Genomic DNA, 25,767 nt, shown 5'->3' with positions numbered 1-25,767 from the left:
CCAGGGAGATAGGGTTCGCAATTGGAATGGCGGAATAAATTGACATGCTGCAGTTCCAAAAATACAGACCACGGATCAATTTACGTGCGGGTAAATACCGCAGCGTGTACATGAGATTCCCTGGAATCTCATTGCCTGTGCTGCTACTGTATTAGGGTATGTTCACACAGAGTGTTTTCGGACGTTTTTCGGGCCGTACACTACCAAAAAATCGGAAGCTGGACGCCTCCAAACATCTGCCCATTGATTTCAATGGGAAAAACGGCGTTCTGCTCCGACGGGCCATTTTTTTACGCGGCTGTTTTAAAAAAAGAAGTGCAGGCCACTTCTTGGGACATTTTCAGATGTTTTTGAGTTTGTGTGTGAACACACCCTTACGCGGCAGTTGTGCCGCACACAAATACGCGCGGCAAAACTGCATGGTAATACGCATTGTGTGCATTGACCCTTACAGCATGGGTGTGCCAGGAATATAAGACACAGCCATGGTCACGACTCCTAGTGAGGTTATTTCTCCCTTAGACGATGTTACGTCAGACTAACCTATAAACCGGCCTTGTCCATAGCAACCAGTCACGCTATTAATGTTACATTGTATTTAAGGCCAATCACGAGATTAATCAGGGCCGATCCTTGAGCCCTAGACCAACATTGGTTGGAGCATGGGCTTTGATGGACGCAGCTCTCCTCCCAATGTGTTTTTCACAGGACTTTTTCCAGGCAGCAATGGGATAAAAAAAAAACGAAATATAAATTTGTACACAACCTATACTTACGCCTAAAAAAAAAAAGATTAACGTATTCAAAAAGTTATCACTGAATTTGGGGGGTGGGCGTTAAAGGAGTTGTCTAGGATTAAAAAGAAAAAAAAACATGGCTGCTTTCTGCTTGTTTTTTTCTACTTCTTCTACACCATGTTTTTCCAATTTAAGGCTATGATTTTCAGACGTTGTTTAAACAACTCGCGATTTTCGTGGCGTTTTTCCGGCCGTTTTTGGAGCTGTTTTTCTATAGAGTCTATGGAAAAATAAGCTTTGTGAACATACCCTTACTGCACAGTGCCCCAGTTACAGGGGAAATCAGCCCTCTTATAGTGACTATTGTCACTAATAGGGCTGTGCTGGGTCAAGTAAGACCCAGCAGCAGCCTGCCACTAACGGCATCTTGGCGATCATGTGACCAGTCACATGATCACCGGGACCAATAGAGACAGCGGCGCGGCCGCTGCCTCTATTCATATCTACGGTGCTCATTGAGCGCTGTGTAGAAGAGATCAGAGAAGATAGAAGCAGTGAAAGCTGCTACTATCCTCTCCCCAGGGTCCCCGGCAGTCACTGAGAGCCGGAGACCCGACATTCAGCTGCAGGATCGCTCGGGCAGCAAGCTAAAACCCGTGCTGTAAATATTCTATGGCGCGCGTTCTAAGGACCCTGACCGCTGGCCGTAAATACACAGCCTGCACTGTGACCTGTGTCTGTAACACTTTGACCCCAATTTATCCACCATTTTAACTGCGTGTGTGTGTGTGTGTATATATATATATATATATAGCTGCCTGTTCTATGGGCTGGCACTAGGACCTGATGAAGGAGCTGAAACGCGTTGTCCGTTATTGCCAAATAAATACCGCCATCCGTTTGTGATGTTTAGCCCTGTTTTTCTTCCTACTGTTTGCTTCTAAGCTACAACTTTGACATTGATCATAATTTTGGGCTTGTACTATACAAAAAGTCCTTGATCAAACCCATTCAAGAACCTTTTTGTAAAGTACAAGACAAATTATGCACACAGCCGTATTTTGGCTCCAAACAACCTCGGGGTTCTCCATCCATGTATTATGACGATATATTTCACAGTGGCCCCATATGGTGTAGTACAGAGCTATGTGGCCCTCAGTCCAGTCTTCTGCACACGGCCCTTAAAGCCAAAGGTCACACCCGGCCATTCGGAAAATCTTGGCTCGAATACGTGTTTATCTGAACCAAGTTGTCCCAACTTATCTGGATATGAAGCCAACATCCTGAAGTAAATTTATTTTTTTTGCTAAATAAACAGTAAATTTGTTGAGGAAGTTGCTTTTTCCCGTGTATTTCCCCTTCTTTCTTCTGGTATATATCTACTTTTCACCACTGGGATTTTACCAGCTGGTTACTCTCTGCATTGTTAGACAAGATGGGACTGTACACACTGCTGACTGTGCTGGCTCTCCTAACCCCGGGTAAGTGCAATGAAAGTCTCGGATAATGATCGTCGGAGAACTGGTGTCGAGCAATCAGCTTGTTTAGATGGATAGATGCCGTATTGCAGGTATTCGTGGCTCTCCAATTATTGCAAAACTACAACTTCCAGCATGCCCTTACAATCTGTGGCTGTCAGACATAGTGGGAGTTGTAGTTTTGCAACAGTAGGAAACCATTACTTCTATGTCTGCATCTGGTCATCACACCGTCCAATTCTTGGCACAATTGTCCAATCGCCACGATATATTATACTATATATGGCCAGAGAAAGTGTTTTTTAAAAAATATTTTTGGATACGGCATTGTGCCCTCTTTTAGGGCTACCTACATCCACAAGCTAGCGAAGGTCCGGGAGCCTCAATGTGGAGACGTGTCAGAAAGAAAAACTTCTAGGGCGCAGTTCCTAGTCCCCCCTGTAGGGTATTAGGGACACTCAGAAAATATATAGGGGAAACTTATTATCGTCAATCGGAATCATTACAAAAAATGCAACAATTGCTTTGTTTTGGTATTATCATGGCGATCGATTGTTGGGCTTCTCTTGCTCGCACGTACAGCAGTAATGTATTTTTAAAGTCCGCTCTCCCTACTTCGATAACAAAAATACCCTAAAATGTTGAATAAAACATTACCACGGTTATTCACTACTTTCGTTAATTGTACGCAGTTTTCCCTGTTTAGAATATAAAATAGCAACAGGGTTGAATCTTCTAAAACAAACTCATCCCATGCAGAGCCATGTCCCCGGAGATGCACGGAGCAGCCCCCATATGGTATAATTTTTGCCAAATTCATTCAAAATCCAATGTGTATGGAGACAAGATCTAACCCTGCCCGATCCTTTGCCCCCAGGAGATTAGTGTCTATCAGTGATCCAAGAATTCATTCGGGGAAATAGCTGATAGCGGTCGAAGTTTTTGGCTTTATCCAGCAATAGTGACTGATCTTACTAAATGAACCTCGAGCTGCCTCAGAATACATTGGGGCTGTTGCTAAAATCTATGGAAATCAGGATCTCATAATGGGATCTCAGTTTCTCATAGAACAGGGAGGACAATATCTGTTCCTTCCCTGCATTCTTCTATGTACCATTAGCTATAAATCACTCCTATTGTTGAGATCTTATTTTTTTTACCCGTCACCCTCAGTTCCAGTATTTGGAAACAGGTTTAGAATTTATCATTCTATAGGGTGAAATTTTGTTTGTATGTAAAATCATCGATGACCCATGGTCACAAAGGGATTAACAAATAATAATAAAAAATTACCGTATTTGCTGCCAGGGTAGGTCGGAGAATGTTAGATGATAGAAGTATATAAATAGTCGTAATGATTGGACCGATCACGTTCAATTATTCTCTGACCTACACACACGATCCCGTCCCTTCTTAAATTAGGAACGTTTCCCCCACCGGGTCCCCATGACCATGCCTACTCCTGCCTCTGTGGTAGGAGCCATACTGGCTGTGGATCAGAGGTATAACTTGAAGCTCCTGGGTGCCGATGCAAAATCTGTAACAGGACGGCCCACCTACCATGTACTGTTTATAATACTGGTGTTTTATGTGGCGGAGGGACCTTTGGACCCCCTCAGACACTTGGGCTCGGGTGTGACTGCTATGTCTGCACCCCTATAGCTATACCTCTGCTTTGGCTACTCAATTTTTTGCTGCTGAAGGAGAAAATTAAAATGGCACCTCCACATACTTTCTGAAATTAATGATGAAAAAGTGCTGCCCCCTATAGGCAGGGAAGAAATGTACCTTTCCTCATAGTTGGCCCATCCCAGTGTTTAGGACACCATATTATCTACACCATTTCCATTACCTTATTCGCCACCTTATCCCTGTACCTAAATATCCTGGGTAAGGCAGAGTGGCTTGTTGGTTCCCCCTTCTCTCTGGCACCCATTGCAAATGCCTCATCAGCCCCTTAGCTATGCCACCGCCTAAAGTATCCACCAACATGATGACGTACCAAACATTTATATTTGCCTTTCCCTCTATTTTTACTTCCCAGGTCTTATATCAGCTTATCGTACTACAGGATTAGTTGGCGATACCCTGATTTTACCCTGCGTTTTCCCTGTTTCCAAAGACACAAATCTTGCATGTTGGGGAAGGGGGGCCTGTTCAAATACCGGTTGTAACCATCCAGTTACCAAAATCAATGGAAGTACGGTGATGTGGACAAAATCCATGCGATACCAGGTAAATGGGGACATTAGTGATGGAACGCTGTCACTGACCGTCACGGATGTCAACATGGACGATTCAGGAGTGTACTGCTGCCGTGTAAAGTATCCAGGACTCGGGGTTGATCTGAAGAAAGAGATTAATGTGGAGATACAGCATCGTAAGTCATTCCTATATGGATAGATCATGCACTGCTCCCCTTTTACTCATCTATGTGAATGCAGTCCTTAAAGGGATTGTCCTAAAAGGACCTTTATGACATGTTAAAGGGGTTGTCCAGTCCCTAAAAATGAATGGCCTGTCCTCAAGATAGCCCATCAATATCTGATCAGTCGGGGTCTGACTCCCGGGACCCCCACCGATCAGCTTTTTTTAAGGGGCCGCGGTGCTCGTACGATCGCTGCTTCCACTTCATTCCTTTATCTGTACTGTGAATCGCCGACACTTTTGTAGCGGCGGTTCACAGTATTATAGTCTTCACACATTAAAGTGAATAAGAGAAGGCTGTAATACTGTGAACTGCCGCATCAAGCGTGTCAGCGATTCACAGTACGAGCAGAGAAGGAATGAACGGGAAGCAGCGCTTGTATGAGCCCTGCAGACCCTTCAAAACAACTGATCGGTGGGGGTCCCGGGAGTGAGACCACCACCGATCAGGTATTGATGGTCTATCCTAAAGAAGTTCCATCAATTTTTAGGGACTAGACAACCCCTTTTAGGCCAGTTCTCCACTAATCAGACTTGTATGGAATGACATGAGAGTCTTTAACCCCTTTAAAGCCTAATTCCACTGCAGAAACTGCACATGCATTATGGGTTAGTACTACCTTTTAAAAATCGATGTTTATTTCCCTTCTTCCCCCTTTAGTGCGGGTTGCAGTACCGCAGGTTGTGTAGCAACCACATGACTTCTTGTCTGGATGACCAACTTTTGTGTAATTTTACCTATGTCTAATGAAATGGTCTCATACACAGGCTGAAGCAGAGATACTGCAGCTGCATCCCCCCTCTAAGGGTATGTTCACACGGGCTATTTCCAGCTGTTTTTCGGGCCTTAAACTCCCGAAAAACGGCTAAAAATGCGGCGGCTGAACGCCTCCAAACATCTGCCCATTGATTTCAATGGGAAAAATGGTGTTCTGTTCCGACGGGCCGTTTTTTGTGCGGCCGTTTTGAAAAAGAAGTGCAGATCACTTCTTGGGACGTTTTTGGAGCCGTTTTTCATAGACTCTATTGAAAACAGCTCCAAAAACGGCCGTAAAAAATGCAGCGAAAATCGCGAGTGGCTTAAAAAAAACTTCTGAAAATCAGGAGCTGTTTTCCCATGAAAACAGCTCCGTATTTTCGGATGTTTTTGAGTTTCGTGTGAACATAGCCTTACTGTTTCATGCTAGGTGGATTGTTTTATGGCTCAGGAAGTTTTTCAACATTGAGACTCAAGGTTGTCACTGGGGCCTTGTTCTAATATGTAATAGGATATGTAAAATTAAAGTAAAACTCCACCTTGGAGACATTTTAAACCAACATTACATATCGACAGAGTAAAGATTATGATTGGTACCCATCCACAACAATGGGGTTATGATAACAGGCTTCGACAGCTGTGCAAACTAACACCGGGGGACACGTGCTTAACTATTTAGACTGGGACACCACCCTTAAACAATCTTGGAAACCGAAGAACTCTAATAAGAAAAACTTAGAGCGCCAAAACATGAAGAGACATCCATGAAGGCCCGGTGGAGGTTTTTATTACTTCCCCAATTTCAACCCAAACTTTTTTTTTTTAGTATTGAGCGATAGTTTTTGACTCTTCGATCTCATTTAATTAAACTTGCCTCAATATTTAGTAAAGTGAATTCTTAACCCCTTAATGACCAGCCTATTTTTATATTTTTGCTTTTCTCCTCCCGCCTTTTTTATGTTGCCGTCGACATAGCCGTATAAGTTGTTTTTTTTGTGTTTTTTGCAGGACGAGTTGGCACCTTATAATACTGAGAAAATGAAAATAAAAAATCTTTGCGGGGTTAAATGGGTAAAAAACAGCGATTCCGCTTTATTTCTGGGGTTTTTGTTTTTAAGGCGTTCGTTGTGCGGTAAAAAATGACGTTAACTTTATTCTTCGAGTTGATATGATTTACGACGATACCAAATTTATATAATTTTTTTTATGTTTTGTCCCTTTTACAAATAAAAAGCCAGATGTCGCCTAATTCTAAGAGCCCTAACTTTATTATCTTTCCGTATAAGGAGCACAAAGATGGTAACCATCGGCAGTGGGACGTCTTTCTAACGGCTCAGATGCTGCGGTTGCTATTGACCGCAACATCTAAGGGGTTAAACAAGTGTGATCCCGCTCGTTGCATAGAAGTGTCAGCTGTAACATACAGCCGACATTCGCTTAGTATGGAGCGGACTCAGCCCGTGAGCCTGCTCCACACTTCCCCTTCGCGGCTGTCATGTACATGACATGTCGCCAAGGGGTTGAAGAGAGCAACCGGAGAACCTCAGCAAAGCATATCTTACTAATGATTTCTTTCTCTCCGCAGCCGTGTTGCCAAACAATGTTGTGCGAGGGTCAGTGGACGATACTTTGACTTTACCCTGCAAATATTCGGTTGATGAAGGTCCTAGAGAGGTATGCTGGGGAAAAGGTAGCTGCCCTATCACTGGCTGTAAAAATAAGGTCCTCTCTACTGATGGCACCGATGTGACGTGGAGCGAATCGAGCAGATACAAGTTATTGGGGAATATCAATCAGGGTGATGTATCCTTAACCATCAGTGGGTTGTCAAAGGATCAAGAAGGGACTTATTGCTGCCGTGTACGGATCCCAGGACCGTTTAATGACATCAAAAATGAGATAAAACTGGAAATACAAGACGGTAGGATTTTTTATTTTTTTATTCATTTCTATTGTTGTTTAATCTTGGAGATATAGGCAATTTTTGTTTTTTCATTCTTGTTTTTCCAACGCATTCCAAGAGCCATAACTTTTTTTATTTTTCTGTCGACATAGCCGGAAAAGGGCTTGTTTTTAGCGGGACAAGTGGTATTATTTTAAAGGTATAAATTTAATGTACTATATAATGTACTGAGAAACTTGTTAAAATTAGGGGGGGGGTCCCCTGTTTAGGATTCTCATCTTTAGGCCAGAGTGGAGAGGGGTTACAAAGATCGTCTCTCGCTCTGGGGGACCTGTCCTGTCCTCCATTATACAGACAACACATTGAGATGAATGGACAAAGTGTAATGCTTAATATCCCCTGTGGTGGCACTGTAGGGAAATTGAACACTTACTGCCAGGTTTCCCCACAGATTACAGCTGATCGCTGGGGGTCACTTTCAAGGGACCCTTCTAACAAATAGGGATTGAGGAATGTTGATTTCATCAGTGAAAAATTCTTATAAAGGAAGTTCTAAGAAAACAGCAAAGTCAATATTTTATCTTCATGTTTACATACTTGTTTTCTACTCCTTTATTTTCACAGTCTATCTTGTGAGAGGGTCTGTGATGGATACACTGACGTTACCTTGCTCATACTCTACCGATAGTGGCACAAGCCCAACATGCTGGGGTAAAGGTCATTGTGGACTACTCTCATGTTCCAATACGGTCCTCCAAAGTGATGGCCATGAAGTGACCTGGAGTGAGTCAAATAGATACCAATTAACAGGGAACTTAGCAAAGGGGAACGTGTCCCTGACCATCGAAGAGGCAAATGCAGATGATGGTGGAGTCTACTGCTGCAGAGTCGAGGTCCCTGGAGCCTTTAATGACATAAAGAAGGAAATCCGTGTAGAGATACGTGATGGTATAGTATTTGTTATCCTTTATTTGACAAGCATTAATATACTACTGTGCATTGTACAAAGAATTGATGTACAGGGGACACCCAGGAAGGGAAAGGGGAAGGCTAGGGAATGGCGCTAGTTGTGCGGAGTACACCACAATAGTCTGCTTTACTTCATAAGAGTAGACAAACATATTAAATCCATAAATTACTTAAAAGATTTTTCTGATATTAATGGCCTATTCTTAGGATAGACGATCAATATCAGATCAGTGGGGGTCCGATTCCCGGAATTCACACCGATCAGCACCACATCCCCTCATTGTTTACCAGGCACAGCTCCGTATATTTGGTAGTGGCCGTGCCTGGTATTGCAGCTCAGTCCCATTCACCTGCCCTGTACACGGCCCTGTGCGGTCACATATGGAGTCCCTACGGGTCCGTAATACTTATTACGGACCCATAGGCAATCTGTGTTACTCTGTATGTTTCCTCTGTGAGGCACCTTGTGTTTTTAGGGGAAAATTTGATCATTTATGGTATGTAATAGAACAGGATTATTATTTTTTATTATCATGGGATTCCATATGAGGCAGAGAGTGGTACAGTATGGGCATATAACAGTCTATGGGCGCCGTATTACGGATCTCATACACAGGAGTGTGCATGAGCGTTAATACTGCTATGTTTCTGCTACATGACTAATACATACATAACGTGTATACGCCTCCATTACCCCAAACCAGATCTATATAAAAATACGAAACGTGTACAGTAAGTATAAGCAATGTTACATTTATTTTTCTCTTCTATATTCGCAGCTGACCGTGTGTCTGCACTTATGGGTGACACGGTGAAGTTACCCTGTAAATACAATGTCAGTGAGGGCACATCCACTATGTGCTGGGGACGAGGCACCTGCCCAACATTTAAATGTACCAACACAATTGTCTGGACTGATGGCGATGATGTGTCCTGGACTGAGTCCGAAAAATACAGGCTCATGGGAAAAATTAAAACTGGAGATGTGTCCTTGATCATTAAGAAAGTGACAATTGAAGATGCAGGAATGTACTGCTGCCGTGTGGAGGTCCCAGGACTGTTCAATGACAAGATCAAGGAAATCAATTTGGAAGTGGAAGATGGTAACTTATTTGATTATGATGAAAATAATTTACGATTAGGTCTATAATTTGTATTTTTCACAATTAAAAGGTGAACTTGGGCGCCCACGATCAAGAATGTACGTACCATAGAGTCAGACCTTGTGCTTAATAGTGTGATAGTGTCAGGTAGCAGCTGAAAGCAGTCTAATTTTTATCTTTGCTGTGGGCTCCCTCTATGTAAACCACTACCCTCTATAAGAGCCAGAGCCAGTCTTAGGTTTGATAGTGCCCTGTGCAGTACCTCTTGTTGCCCTTATTGTATACTATATATAGCCCAAGAAATTTAAGTATAAAGTGCACGAATGGCATTGCCAAAAAGTGCCATAAATAACACTTTCAGACAGTTGCCTAAATAATTGACAACTGCTAAATCAATGAACTAAGAAATGAAACTGCATCCTGTTACCATAGGTTCGGGCAGCAAGTGTAGGATTAGGGGTGCAAGGTTCAGCTGTCCCGGTAATCAAGGCCAATGATGCCCCCTTCACGATGGGTAATGCTGCCCCTCAGAAATAACAGGAGATGCATCCAGTGCAACCACATAGGTAGCACACCCCTAAGACTGCAACACTCAATATGTAATCAGACCCTCTAGGCAATTTATGGAGATACTCATATCTCAGTGTAGTTTATTAGAAGAGCCATTGATTTCTGCTTTTTGTAATATTTGCGCCAAAGTAGACCTCCACCAATGCTATTTTCAAACATGTACCAATGTCGTAGCTGAATTTGTGTCACGAGGCTAACAGATGGTGGTGAAAACCCACTGTGTTGTCAATGGATTTGGCGTGGGGCTAAACCAGGGAGAGAAGTCTAAGAAATCCCCAAGTAGCCACCCCTTAACCTGCGTACGGAGATGTGGTCTTGGCTGATAGGAACCCCCAGGTCGCTTTCCCAAGAGAACTCTCCATTGGCAATGGCTGACATGAACTGGCGATGTAGCAAAACAATAGTTACACATTCAAAACTAGCAGAGGTCAGGGCAGGCGGTCACTCAAGGTAAGACGAGCCGGAGCTCAAGGCAGGCAGAGTTCGGTCATAACAAGAGATGTGCAGAAGGTCTGGGCAAACAGCAAATAAGACGTGGTCAAAAGTTCGGGCAAACTCGGTAATGGTATTCCAACAGGTAAACAATCTTAGAGCAAATTTACCTAATTGCTCAGGCCCAGAGCAAAGGCGGAGGGTAACTTTTGTATCCAGGATAGCTGGATGGATTGGCACACGCAGGCCCTTTAAGACAGGAAGGGTCTGCACCCGCGCACACTCTAGTGGCAGGGTTATCATACAAACTAGCACATAATCTATATTGATTCACATTATTATATTCTCCTTGTGTTGGTGGGGTACAATTTTCTGTCTATAGTCACAAAAATGTTATTTCTACAATAATTAATAAATGTTGTAGCAGCATACCAGGCCTCATCTCAACCTCACCTCTCTGGGCCCCTGGTAAACCTTGTTCTCAGTTGTGTATTTGAATGTATTTTGTAAAAACTTGTTGTGGAAATTACAAAAAGCTGATATCTGAATTTTTTCCCTTTTTGTTCTTTAGATGGATTCCAAAAAAGGACATAACTGACGCCCTAGGAAGGTAAGGAACGTAATCACAAATTAAATAGGCCCGCAGAAATCTAGCATAGAGGCAGGGATCCTTCATCTACAGAATAGAAAAAGTTTCGGGCTAACCTTGCTTGGTCTCCATTGCACACAGAGCACCAGTGGAAGGTTTCTGCAGCAGCAAGCTGCCACCCAGTCAAAGGCAATCCGCCTAAGCCCTACAACATTTACCATATGTATTGTTGACATTAGTTCTAAGCCCTGGATGCCACGAAAAATTGATCTCTCTATCTAAAGGGGTCTATTAACTTCTAAGGTCAGCAGAGGGGCCGAGGTGGATCGGCATTGATCACTGTTGAATAATTTTTTTAAAAGTACCAATTTTTCTCTTTCTGACAACTCAAGAATTTACCATTTTTGGTCTACATGACCATTTGTAGTCCCACCGCTTCAGTAGGTAGGTCACAGAACTATCAGAGAAAATGTGTTCTTGTTGCCCATGCCACCCCATGCCCATGTTTGGTTGCTCTATTGTTATGTTATGTCTAACCAACTGTATGTTATTACCTATTTCTACAGCTTTAAATGCTACATGAGGGGAACGGAGAACCAGACAACTCTGTAGGGAAAGGACGGCCATTTTATACTCATTCGACAGAAGTCTACACAGTGGCAACGGCAGAAAACACTATGCCAGATATGAAAACCTTTACTAGCTCTATGGATCAATTTCACCTCTCTGTTTTAATTACATTGCATAATCATTCTCAATAACCGCTACTTTATACAGTTCATATGGTTCTGTATAGTATTGTATCCATGTTATAGTACTATGGATTTTATGCCATAGCCGATTTGTCACTTTTTCCGTTATATTCTTACATCTAGGTCGCTTATCGTAACAACATTGTATGTGTTGTAATTACAATAAAAAAAATACCACTTACCCCGACTCTTCTATGGAAGACGACAACTCATTCTTCTACATACTAATAAGGCATTTTTCAGAACAGATCAATTTTCAATTCTAATCTATGGCCGTCTTATTGGGCAGTACCTGACTGGAGCAGAGTTCTGGGGCACAATGCCAACTAATGGACGGAAGGGGCTGCACATTCTTCAATAACCTAATTATGTCTTCTTCCTGCTACTATTTCTCCTTAGCGCCACAAACCTATTGTTTTGTGTCCCCCATTACAACGTCACTTTCATCAAGGGCATATAATGATTTGGTTGCTTGATAAAAAATTTAGATAGAGGATGTAGACTGAATGCATCTGTGTGTAGTGAGCATGCTTTGATTGTGTCCATGTATGTAGTGAGCATGCTTTGATTGTGTCCATGTATGTAGTGAGCATGCTATGATTGTGTCCATGTATGTAGTGAGCATGCCTATACGTGCATCCATGTGTATGTGGTGACTGCCCTCTGGTGACCATCTGTGGCAGGCACACACTGTGAAAGGAACATTGGTACTAAGAAAAAAATTGGGCTGCATACCACATTGCTTTTGCTTGAACCCATGTATGTAGGGGGGCCTATACTTCTCTCTCTCATTTCTAAAAGTAGGGAGAACGAAAATGTTCAGATGGAGCTGCTACTAAAGAAATCTTTGCACTAGGCCCATCAATGTATTAAAACAGCCCTGGCCAAAACACATTATACTGCCCCTGTATGGCACTTTTAGTGAGTACTACAGTTTGGTACAATTCAGAAGCATGGGCATCTGGCTTAAAGGGGTTGCCCCAAGATCGACATTTTTTACCTATGCATAGGATAGGAGATAAATGTTTGATTGCTGGGGACGGTACTCAGCTTTCGGTGCCAGTCTCATAGACTTTGAATGGAACGGCAACGCACATGCTCGTCCACCACGTCACTTATACTTCTCCACTCTGCGGTCGTGCAGTTAAGAGAAACAGGGGGCTCAAGACCCCCATTCTAGGGATTGGTGGGGCCCTCGGCAATTAGACATTTATCACCTATCTTGTGCAATTAAGATCGATATTCAGGCAGCCCCTTTAAGACACAGTATTATTCTGGCGTATGCCAAGCTGTAAGCATCACAAACCCACATACATGTGCCCCATTCTTATCTACAAACGTTGATGACTCTCTACGGATTTTTTTAAAACTAAGACTTGATCAACACATAAATATTTGTAGCTGACGGAATGAACGTGGTTCGGATTATTGGTCTTGCCCTGTCCATTACAGGTGGGTGCCTGACAAGGCTGCGCCATTTATTGTGTTTTTGGGTGCAAGAATAGGGTCACTTTTTTCTGGTGTTTTTATATCATATTCCGTTTATTAAACCATTTGCAGCATGTGATGGTTTCATGGACACCATCAGGGTTAAAATGCACTCAAATCTACTACTATGTTGGGGGGGGGCAAAGCTTTCTATGTCATCAGGGGCACTCTGCATTTCATTATATGGGCGTGATATTTGTGCACTGTATGGCATCATTATTTATTTGTCAGCGTTATTTATGTGCACTATATGGTGTCCCTACATAAACTATACAGTGTCATTATTTATTCCCTTTATAATGAGGGCACTGACTGTCTATCAAGCGTGTGCACTTCTATATGTGTATGTATTTGTTGCAAATGCATAACCATACCAATGAACCAAGCCCAACCCCATCTCCCGGACAAGATTCTGCTTACAACCCTGATCATTGATATATAGGATATTGGGCTGCAGTAATAGACCAATAAATGTTCCAACCAGAATGAATCTTCCGTATGTGATGACGTGATACGTATAATGGCTGACGTAGAATCTAAAGGGTTATATACAACATAAACAAACAGAAACCGTATATTACGTACATTGGATATACCCAATATATAGAATATTGCTAAATAAATAAAATATTACGATTGGATGATTTTGATCTTATCCTTATCCAATAATAAAGAAATCGAAAAATATCTGCAGCACATCACAAATCCCAAAAGTATGGAAAGATAGTTTCAAATGGTATTTGGAACGGTACAAGCGGCATCGACCTGTAGCCATTCCAACTCCACTATACCGAAAACACTGGAAAAAATGCAGCACTCAATATCAAAACTAAAAAGCTTTATTTCACCAATACATTGCGACGTTTGGACCCAAGCATGGGTCTTTCTCATGGGGCTTGAAAAAGAGCCATGCTTGGGTCGAAATGTTGCAATGTTGTGGTGAAATAAAGCTTTTTTAGCTTTGAGATATCAAGAACGATTGCTGTGGTTTTCCGAAGTATCCAATAATAGAGTGATATCTATATAAAGAATTTTCTATACGTGTCCCAGGTGATCAGTCGTTTTACCCTCCTCCTCACAATCCTCTCTCTGGCTGTAAGGCAACTGGCTGCAGCAGGAGCCCTTCGCCACTGCTCTGGCTGTAATAGGAGGCCAAAAACACAAAGCCCCATCCTATTTGACTAAACCGCTTCCCTCATCATCTGTCAGACAAATATAAATCAGGTCAGAAGGAAATTAACTCCTGTGTTCTCTGGAGATTTCTAAAAGACTTCTTCCGGAGCAGAAAATCCCAGATTGTGGGCGAGATTTACTTCTGTTTACTTTTATCAGTTTAACCCCTTAATGACCGGGCCTAAAAAGGTCTTAATGACCAGCTACAGTTTCAGTTTTTACCTCTGCATTTCAGCAGCCATAACTTTTTTTTATTTTTATTTTTTATTTTTTTATTGACGTGGCCGTATGAGGCCTTGTTTTATGCGGGAGAAATTGTATTATTTTTTTCCATAGTTTGGAGGTAGAAAAAATATTTTTACGACGTGAATATAAGAAAAAACTATTCTCGGCATAGTTTTTCTTGTTTATTTTTTATTAAAAAAAAACAAGACCATGTTTCACACTAAATAACCCGTTAGATTAATTCTTCAGGTTATTACCGTCGTTTAGATACCTAATATGTGTAGGTTTTTTGTTTTTATTTAGTGTTGGGGGCATTAAAATATATTTTATGCAAAATAATGACTTTTTTGGGGCTTTTTTTGTTACTTTTATTTTAATCCATTAGGGAATAACTTTATTTATAACTTTATTTTTTACTTGTAATGTATTAGCATACTCCTGTAGGCCAATACATTATACTGTGTCACTGTGACACAGGCTGCTGTTAGGGCAGCACATAGTGTGCCCGAACAGCAGGCATACTGAACAGACAGCCCTGGGGTCCATTGTAGGTCCCCAGGGCTGACTGCAGAGGGATTCCCCAGTGTTTGATCACGTCACCGGGTTTCTGATGATGAGATCAAAGTGGGGAGTTCCCTTTGATCTTGCCGCGTTCATGGACCGCAGCGATCAAAGGGTTAAACAGCTGGGGTCCGAATGTTTTCCGACCCCAGCTGTATTCAGTAAGCTGCTCTAAGATCAGGAGCTGTAAGTTACACAAGAGCGCTCATCAGCCTCTTCTACAGCGACGCCAAAAGACGTCGCTGTAGACTAAGGACATGCACCGCCTGCTGTCCAAAGACGGTGGGCGGTCGTTAAGGGGTTAACATCAATTTCTAGGTTTAGTGTTCCTTTAAGTAAGTGATCACTTTCTGAGGCCCCATGAACCCGACCAAATTCCGAGAGCCATAACTTTTTTATTTTTCCGTAGATTAAGTGGTATGAGGGCTTATTATTTGCGGGATAATCTGTAGTTTTTACTTTATTTTACACATTTTTACTTTTCTTATTAGTCCCCCTAGGGGACTTCAATCAGCGATCGTTAGATCGCTTGCACGATATACTGCAATACTAATGTATTCCAGTATATCTTGATTCTGACTGACTTCTATTAATATTGAAGTAAGAGAAAAAACGGGATAAACGGCGCTGCTTGTAAAGGTACGGTTTATTAGAAGGATGCTACGCGTTTCAGCGCCGGACCGGCGTCTTCATAAGGCATGTCGCAGGGTTAAAAACCACATGTATATATACCAAATACCATAGGGTAAATTACAAACTGATTGGACCAGTTCAGACCAGCCTCCTGGCCAAAAACCGCCAAAAACAGCAGGTCAAAGTTCAGAAGTTGATACAAATAAAGAGAGAAAAAAAAAAAAAGAAAAAAAAAAAGGTCAAAGTTCAGAAGTTGATACAAATAAAGAGAAAAAAAAAATAAAAAAAAAAAAAATATATGAAAATAGGGTAATGCAATATGCAATATGCAAACATATAACAAGGAAATAACAATATATGACTAGGATGATTACATAAAAGACATGGATCACAAATCAGAGTGAACTACCAGCTAGTTTACGATAACAGAAATAAAAAATATATATAATTATAATAACAAACATTGCTGAAGTACATACGTGATGGTAGTTTAAGAAAAGGGCAGCGGCCGTTGTATGTTGCCAGGAAACACATACACAATACAATCCGGAAGAGGTAAAGCGGTCTCAATGGAACGCATGGTGGAACGTTGTCAGGGAAACCACTGACAACAAAAATCCCGGAAGTGAAGCACAGTGATACGCATAATGGACCGCAGATACGGGCGATATGCTGGGATTATAAAAACAGGATTTACCTGATTAATACAGTAATGAATTACAATAGAAGATTTAGAAGGACATAATAAAGGACCTAACTCAGGGACATATAGACAATTAGGACGGCAATACCAGATACAATAGCCGAAGAAATTCAATATTGATTTAGACATGCACGAACTATAAATAATAATTAATAATATTATTATAGAGCGTAAAGAAATATATATATATAAAAAAATATATAGTATGAACAAGCCTCAGCTAATAAAATTCACATAAAATGTTAGGGTAAAATTACATAGCACAATGATAATAATACTTACAACAAAACTGCATAAATGAAGATAGAAGGGTTATTGTAAAATAGTAACATAACGCTTATGAGGAACAAAATCTAAAAGCAAGGTTAAATTAATCGTCAAGACTTCTATATCATTAATCCAATACGGGAGTATGGTTAAAAAGCAAGGTCAACAGTTATATAAACATAAACATAAGATCATTAATCCAATGCGGACTCTGTAATATCGTTAAGACCATTGGGGTATAACGTTCCCAATTTATATATCCAGAAATTTTCCCTTTGCTTTAATCTGGTAAATCTATCGGGTATATCGATAGGTATTCTCTCTATAGGAGTTACAGTAATAGCGCCAAAGTTACAGTTATGTACAGTGGCACAATGGCGAGATACACTATGTTTAACTAAACCAGTCCTGACATTAAATCTATGCTTATTGATCCTATTTCTAAGGGTTTGGGTGGTACGACCCACGTATTGACGGTCACATGTGCATTGTAATAGGTATATAACATAGTCGCTCCCGCAGTTGAGGACGTTTTTAATCGGGAAACTTTCCTTGGTATTTACCGATATAAAATTAGTTATTTTGTTCGCAATATTGGAACAACAGAGGCATCTTGGTTTGCCGCAACGATATGAGCCATTAGATGTTAAAATTGTTTTATGAGGGTCACAATTAATTTTCCGTAATCTACTAGGTGCAATTAAATTCCTCAATGTTTTAGCCCTTCTATAAGTGATCTTGGGTCTAGTGGGAATAATACTTTTCATATATTGGTCGTTCTTAAGGATATGCCAATGTTTATTAATTGTTGAACTAATTAATTTGCTTCCTTTGTTAAAAGTAGTAATAAAATTGCAATTATAATCTGTGGATTTCTCTATACAAGCACTCGGATTAATGCAATCTAATTGTGTTAATGCCTTTGCTCTCGATTCTGCTCCCATAATCAGGCTTGCTGGGAAGTTTTTTTGTTTAAACCTTCTTTTTAATAAATTACATTCAGTCGAAAAATCTTTGTCATTAGTGCAGTTTTTTCTTATCCGCCTGAATTGGCCAAAGGGTACGTTTTTTAGCCAAGGTTGGTAATGTGCACTTTTAAAATCCAAGTAGCTATTCACATCAACTCCTTTAAAATGTGTTTTAGTACTAATGAGGTGACCATTTTTCATAATTGTAAGATCTAAAAAATCAATGTATTCACGGGAAGATGTGTGTGTAAAGGAGATACCATAACTGTTATCATTAAGATGCTCGATAAAATCTGAAATAACTGTCGCCTCACCTTTGATAATAAAAAAGAGGTCATCGATATACCGTTTATAAAATATAATATTGTCCCTAAATTTATCATTACCATAAATATAAAAATCTTCAAAGGCCCCCATGTACAGATTGGCGTACGATGGGGCAAATCTCGACCCCATCGCACAGCCCTTTAACTGCCTATAAAAACTCCCTTCAAATGTGAACACATTGTGTTGAAGTATAAAATCAATGCACTCCATTAAAAAATTGATCTGGTTGTTTGGTAATCGTGGATCAGACATTAGGTAGGTTTGTGATGCCTGCATACCAAGGTCATGGGGGATGTTCGTGTATAATGATGAAACATCTGCTGTTAAAAACCAAAGATCCGTAAAATCATGAATGGTTTGTAAGTGGTACAGCTCTCTAATTAGATCAGTTGAGTCTATAAGATGAGATGGTAATTTAGACACATGTGTCTGGAGATGAATATCTATAAAGTGGGATAGATTACTTGTAAGGGACCCTATTCCAGATATGATGGGTCTACCAGGGGGATTAGATAGGGATTTATGAACCTTAGGTAAGTGGTAGAGGAACGGTGTGGTAGGAAATGGAACAGTTAAAAATAATTTTTCTTTTTTATTTAAAATCTGATCCCTGAAAGCGGTTTCAATAAGATTTTTATATTTAGTTTGAAACAAGGGTATTGGATTACATTGCAGTTTCTCATAGTAATTAGTATCGGACAGCAATCTATAGGCCTCATTGGTATAATCCAAACGATCCTGGATGATAATCCCACCACCTTTATCTGCGGACCGTATAACAATATGGTGGTTCTTTTGGAGATTCTTTAATGAAATACGCTCAGATCGCGTAAGGTTATCCAGAGAATGTATGGGTTGTTCTATTGTTTTAAGATCATTACTGACCAGGTTCTAAAAAGTTTCAAGAGCTGGTCCACGGTGGTGGAGGGGATAAAACGTAGATCTAGGCCGAACGTCTACACTGATGGGCTTAGGACAATGGGGGGATAGGACCATTTGGTGTGGGAGCTCAGGTAGAGAATTTTTGGGTATTAGTGCAAAATGTCGTAGGAGTGTTAGTTTACGCATAAACCTATTAAGGTCCATAAAAATTTCGAAGCCATCGGCAGAGGTAGTAGGGCAAAAAGAAAGGCCCTTGGACAGTAAACTTGTTTCATCAGTATTAAGATTATATTTGGATAGATTGAACAATTTTATTGTTTCTGTCTGTGCTTTTTTGGAAGCAGGGAGGGGCTTGTGTCTGCCCCCTCTACATCCTCTGGTTCTTCCTCCAGTTTTCTTTTTATTGTAATCTTTTGTATCCTTGGAAAAAAGGCAGTGATGGTTTGGGATTTTGGACTTTTTAAAAAAGGCAGAAGAATATCTTGTGATCGGGATATCGGAGTGATCGGGGGTCGGGTGAACTGCGATGGGAGTCCTAAAAAAGACACAGTTCCCAGGGTATTATCAAAAATAGGTTCTAAACCATCCGTGGTCATGTTCAGTGGGTGTGTCCTCGTATGTCGATTGTCCAAAGGGACCGGATTGTCGTGTACAGAAATGTTCAGCAAGCATGATGGGAGGGGTGATGCTACATCAACATCAATAGAATCATTAAATACAGGGGATTCAAAAAATAAATCAGAGGTAAGACTAGGCGGAGTGTCAGGGATGAGGTTAAATAATTTAAGATTGACTTCTATTAAGGCAGGGCTTAATAGGAGCACAAAGATGGCGGACCTGGGGGCCTTCATTAGGCGCCCAGGCAGCCATAGCAACCATCGCCCCCCCGCGCGATTGCGTTGCGGGGGGCGCGATGAGCTGTTAGAGGTTAGTATTGAAAAGTAGTCTTCTAGGGGGTGGACTTTTTATAGAAGATGGCCAGTATACCTAGAATATGATGGAATTGAACATCTGTCACAATAGATCTGGTCTAGATAAGGAGGTGGTCTAGATAAGGAGGTGGTCTACTCAAAGAGGTGGTCTTTTGGAGAGGTTCCACTGTATATTCAGCCCTTAGCAGTAGTAGCAGCCTTAAAATACCAAACTTAGAATCGCAAACCTCAAATAAAAGTTTTCTTTTTCTAGGATGATCCATCCTTTTACGATTCATTTCAAGTTCTGGTCTTGTTAATGTAAGTTTACACATTGTTAATGCATTGTTATAACTAATACTGCAATATTTTTTAGTCAAAAAAACAGAATAGCACATGCCTACAGATTATTAACATTTTTTTTTTTTTTTTTTAGACTTTAGTTGCTTTGTTTTTGCACTTGTGCATTTTAAAAGTTGGAAACAATTACACATCTTTCTCAAGAGATGAAAACAAGGTTTTGGTTTTTTTTTGCTCCTCACAGTTCCAAGTAAGTTTTGTTGAATGACATTTAAATGAATGTTATACTGCTAGGTTAAAATAAATTCTGATAGCTTATCGTTTTTGGCCTTTCGGTTGTACTTTTACGCCCCTGTACTTTAATGCCCTTTATGATATCTTTGGCAGGGCCATTTTAAAACATGGGTGGGCCCAGCACTAAGAAATCATGAGCGGGTTCCCTCAAAGAAATTTGACCAAATTTTACAAAATGCAAAAGAGGTTTAAGTCTCCCCTTACGTCCCCCTACCAACGAGAATGTAACATAGCGGTGAAAGCTAAAACAGCAAATTATATGGTGCCGGGCAGATCTCTCTAATGTTTTTTTTAGAACACTGGATGTGTCTTCTGCAGAAATCCTGGTATTAGAATTGTTGACCACAGAAACCAAACATCCTTTTTTCTCAGAAGTACGAGTACTTAGGTTACTAAGTAATTTATTAAGTTCTCTTTTTTAAAGTGACTGTCCAGTTGTGAACGTAAAAATGTTATACAAGTCAGTGCCTTGTGGTGATGTTTACCTGCTATTTATTATCCACAGTGATTGCTGCATGGCTGAGGTAGTCTGAGGCACGCCCCCTGTCTTGTCATTGGTTCAGGCTGAGGTAGTCTAAGGCAGGCACGCCCCCTGTCTTGTCATTGGTTCAGGCTGCTCCTCCCTCCCTCCTCACTGCAGCTCTGCCTCCTCAGATTGGCTATTATGTATAAACACAACCCCACCATAACCTCACAAGATTTCTACTATTACAGCAAGGATAGAATGATCATAAAGAACAGTTTACCTAAAGGGGCTGCCTCCGGGCACCGGACATCTATACCGGTAGCAAATAGCTCCGGTCACGGAATAGCAGTTCTGTAGCACGGCCGCTATCTAACTGCTTCCGACTCCGTACATGGCATACTGTGCAATAACTTCCGGTGCGGGCAGGCAGCCGAAGCAGCTGATCGGTGCGGGGTCTGGGTGTAGGACCCACACCGATCATATACTGATGACCTATCCGGTGGATAGGTCATTCGTTTTCCGGTAGTGGACTACTCCTTTAACCACCAGTGAGAAAAAGGAGATTATCAGGTAACCGCCCCATGTATACCGAAGAGAATAAGTCTTAGTAGAGGAAGGGAGGGCAGGAGGTTCATTTTAAACTTTATAATATGCCCTGATATCTGAAAAATGGCACTAAAGGGAATGTCTCATGTGTTACATTTTAGTTCCATTAATTAGATGTTATTCTGTAGAAAATAAATAATTATATTTTTTTAATGTTGTAGCTTTTAATATTTTATTTAAAAAAAGCTTCTCTGATGGTGGCCAAATTGGAAACACAATTTTCCCCTCTGTATTATCTGTATAGACCAGGACTTCTCAACCTTTCATTACTGGGACCTCACCAAGAAGAACATGGTGATGCCTGGGCCTTACCAGTGACCAAAATCTATGCCAAAATCAAAATTTACCACAGCTCAATGAATCTTTCATATGTCTTACGAAACCAGTGTATCATTAACATACCAACAAAGGGAGTCAATTCTGTTTGTAACGGGGCTCAATATAAGCGTGCTTGAATTTAGCAGCTATAGCAGGAGAAACTTTCTGGCCCGTCGATACATAAATGTCGCAGACATGGGGATGTCATAAATCACAAATTTACTGAAGTTTGACTTCTCTTAAAGAGGCAGGACTCATAACGTTAATGTCTTTGTCAACAGAAAATTATTTACACTGGTTAGCGGTGATGACTTCCCCGTGTTTTCAACTCCTTCGTACACCGTAGGCTGTTTCATCGGCTTCCGCCCCTCTCGGCAACTCTGCACTGCACACCTTGGACTCATCTACGGTACTTCGACTGTTATCTCAGGAACAACATGCCTGCCTACTGTGTCCAACTCCGCAGCAAGAGGGGAGAGTCTTTTTCTGTTCACCGGATAACTCCCAACAACTTTGGTGCCAACCTTCCCACATATTTATAATCTGGTGAGATTTCACCACCATCCCCCGGACGTGCGACTATATAATTACGCCTGTGCGACTCAGAGGCTTACACGGTATGATGCCTTGGACCGCCCACATTATGGTGCCCGGAACAACATTCCCTGAGTCCAGCATGCCCTAAACCACAAAGTCACATACCCAATCAAGATCAATGCACGGTAGAAGTCACCACCAACCATACACCAAAACCGATTGCACACAAGGTTCACCACTCTTATATGTTTCTAAACCAGAGATTGGCACAGCCAGAGAAAGGCCTGTACAACGTCTGATCACTTTTATCAAAACTGTCTCCCCTGTTAATGCAGAAGGGGGTGTATGCTTTATGTCAGTTGCAATGAATGGGAGTTAATGGACAGAAAAGAGTCAGGGGATCTGCATTTACAAAACTTTCCTGGTACTAAGTTACTTAATACATTCCCTGCCCTAGAGCTAAACTTTGGAGTAATCTGACAGACTGGTTGCTAGTGAGTTTCTGCCTGACAACAACCTATAAAATGCTGTCTAAAAACTTAGATGGTGAGTTTTTTTATGCACGTTACAGAAGTAGGGGCAGGACCGGGGGAAGATTTTGTCTTTTCTTCTTTTTTTCTGTTTCCGTACTGCCTGTAAAGTTGTAGGGGGCAACAGCATCCACGCTTGGCCACTACTCCACTCGCCTGGTGTCAGCGGTCAGACTCCGATCTTATATTGATCATCTATCCAGTGGGAAGCAGATAAATGTTATGGTTGGAATACCACTTTAAGGAAAAATGGTTTTGTTACAAAAAGTTGTAACACTTTTTTGTTCTCCATTTTCTACATATATTTTACTAGTTCAGGAAGTCCTCGCATTTACAAGATGTGGTGAAACAACTATAACATAACCACAGCTCAGCAATCATGGCGAAACTCACATAGACTTATTCTCAACATTTCATGTGACTGGGTTGTGGTAAAGCAAAAAAAAAAGGGGGTTTGTCTGGAGACCCCCACCAGCCTCGTCATAGACAGTGAACTAGAGGACAGTGTCTATTATACTAACACAGCAACTTGTCACCTGGGAGCAAGAAGAAGACAATGAAGAACTCTGCAGCCAGCTGCCTTTATTTTCTGCATCTCGTAGGTGAGTAGCTTAATCTAGAACTAATGGTTTGTATCCGTTGCGTAGATAGTGGCACAATTCGTGCTCTAAGGGTTCTTGCCCATGACGGAGTGTCACTCGGGTATCCGAGTGGCACCTGATAGTTTTCATGGACCCATTCACTTCAGTGGGTGAATTGGGTCCGTGAAACCAACTCTCAGATCCGTGGCAAGATAGAACATGTCCTATCTTTCCATGGATCACGGACAGGACTCGGGCGGTACACAGGGTCATGTGCAAAAGCCCTTAGGGACATCATGGTCTCAATATTTGCTGTTTATAGAAGACAGGCATACTCCTAACTGTAGGGTTGCCGAGGTAGCAGTTGCATTCAATCCCTGGTGCCAAAAGGGGTCCAAAGGTCCCTCTGCACATAAGAAGACACTAGTATTATTAATGGCACATTTATAGGTTTGGGCCCCTAATATAGAATTTGCATTGGGGCTCTGGGGCTACAAGTTACACCCCTGCGCCTGAGAGAGCGCATCTCATCTATTAAAGAATAATTACTATTAAAAACCATTTATACAGGGAAGGTTTTCATGGGATCTGATCTGGTGAGTTTGGGTATGTGGGTCTACAGTACTGGGAGCTCTACCTTCAGCTTTAAGTTCTGAACCGCCACAAAATATTGTCTTGCACTGGGGACCAGAAATTTCAAGTTACACCTCTAAGTTGCTGTTAGTTTGTGTGGATATAGAGACCTCAACGTTTACAATCTATGGCACTTCACCCTAGTTCATGCCCTGAATCTGAGGTCTGACTCTTAGATGAGATGCCAAACTTACTGATTCCAGTAGGACTGGCAAACCATCTAATGTGCATGGGGCTGTCTCGACTCCCGACCGGCAGATGTCGAGTGAACAAGAATCAGGCATGTCGGAGTTCAGCATGCCCGACCTCTCGCTCTCACAGGAGATAAGCTGCCGCCAAAGGTGTCTGGCAGCGGCTTATTCCCCTCTCCCCATTGTGTACACATGCACGCTCGGCCAATCGTGTAGGTGTATTGGAGGGTCAGAAGGAATAGTTCTTGGCCGAACAAGATTTTGACCAACAGCTTTTTATTGTGAATGGCCAATTTTAGATGGGATTTTACTCAAGGGAGTTGCTTTGCCGTCCCTGTGCCTGTAGGACTGACCTCAGAGAACAAGGTGACAATTTACAAGTTGGTCATTTCTTTTTCACAAAAAAATTGTTGTTTTATTTATTTTTTTATCTAGCTCTTGTGTACATTATATGTTTGACAGGGACTGAGGCGGCGGTCAATGACAAAGGGACTCAAATAACACCAAAGAGAGAATATCCCTGTGTCATGCACCTCCCCAACAAGCCCCGCACTGGGCATAACACAGTGTTCTCCTACTCAAATTAGTTTCATTGCTCCAATGCATCTAAAATGTAAACTGAAGTAATTTTACTAATAGAGTTAATTTAAGATATCCTACCGTCTTGTGCCTACAGCTTCTATGCAGACCTCTGTGTCTCCATGGCAAGAGACTACAAACACATCCTGTGTAGTCTGCTCCTGCAGTCATATTCCCTTATATGTGCCCCTCTCTTGTTGCTAACCTACCAAATGTACAGGAATGGCCGCTGTTTTTGAGACACCGGCCCTTTCAAGATTGGAGCTTCCCGATATGAAACTTAGACACGTGATCCCGGAGTGCAGCATAAAATCAAGTGAGCAAGTTTTCCATAGATCAGTTTCAGTGTGACTCCACATTAGAGTGGGAAAATCGAGCGTTCTAAGTGACTTCGAAGGAGGCATGTTCATCGATGTTAGTCTACCCACGGCCCATATTTCACAAACTTCCCACCTTGTGGGGTTTTATTGTGCAACGGTGTCAAGGGTATACCGAGAATGGTGTGATCGAGGAAAAACATCCAGCGAAAGTGGATCATGTGGACGTCAACAACTCTGACGAAAGGGGTCGGAGGAGGATGTCAAGAATCGTTCTGGCGGACAGTCAAGCAAATTGCAACCGAACACAACGCTGGTGCTCCAACTAACGTGTCTGAGTGCACAATTTATCGTTCCTGATCACGGATGAACTATAACCGCAGACGACCAGCTCCGGTGCCATTGCTGTCTAAGGGAAACAGAAAGGCAATACTCTAGTGGGCAAAAAAGTGTAAAACTTGGATCACTGAGCAGTGCAAAAACGTTGTCTGGTCAGTTGAATCCAGCATTCTGTGGCACCATGCGGATGGGAGGGTCAGAATTTGGCGCAAGCAGAATGA

At 41.6% G+C, this 25,767-nt stretch overlaps 1 protein-coding gene across 2 annotated transcripts; it reads left to right on the top strand.

The window, feature by feature from the left end:
* The first annotated feature begins 2,134 nt into the window (after window positions 1-2,134).
* LOC142748765 (polymeric immunoglobulin receptor-like) lies at window positions 2,135-11,898 on the top strand. 2 transcript variants are annotated; one of them, XM_075856000.1, is made up of 7 exons: window positions 2,137-2,218; window positions 4,260-4,595; window positions 6,985-7,320; window positions 7,927-8,250; window positions 9,051-9,374; window positions 10,948-10,986; window positions 11,532-11,898. In XM_075856000.1, exons 1-6 carry the CDS (start codon window positions 2,173-2,175, stop codon window positions 10,968-10,970), a joined length of 1,389 nt encoding a protein of 462 aa, XP_075712115.1. In that variant the 5' UTR covers window positions 2,137-2,172; the 3' UTR covers window positions 10,971-10,986; window positions 11,532-11,898. The 2 variants fall into 2 exon arrangements, with proteins under 2 accessions (XP_075712116.1, XP_075712115.1); XM_075856001.1 differs by lacking the exon at window positions 4,260-4,595 and having other exon boundaries at window positions 2,135-2,218.
* The last annotated feature ends 13,869 nt before the right edge of the window (window positions 11,899-25,767 follow it).

Source organism: Rhinoderma darwinii, chromosome 3 (assembly GCF_050947455.1).
Source record: "Rhinoderma darwinii isolate aRhiDar2 chromosome 3, aRhiDar2.hap1, whole genome shotgun sequence".
NCBI classification, from domain to species: domain Eukaryota; kingdom Metazoa; phylum Chordata; class Amphibia; order Anura; family Rhinodermatidae; genus Rhinoderma; species Rhinoderma darwinii.
This window is presented reverse-complemented; position numbering and strand designations above follow the sequence as displayed.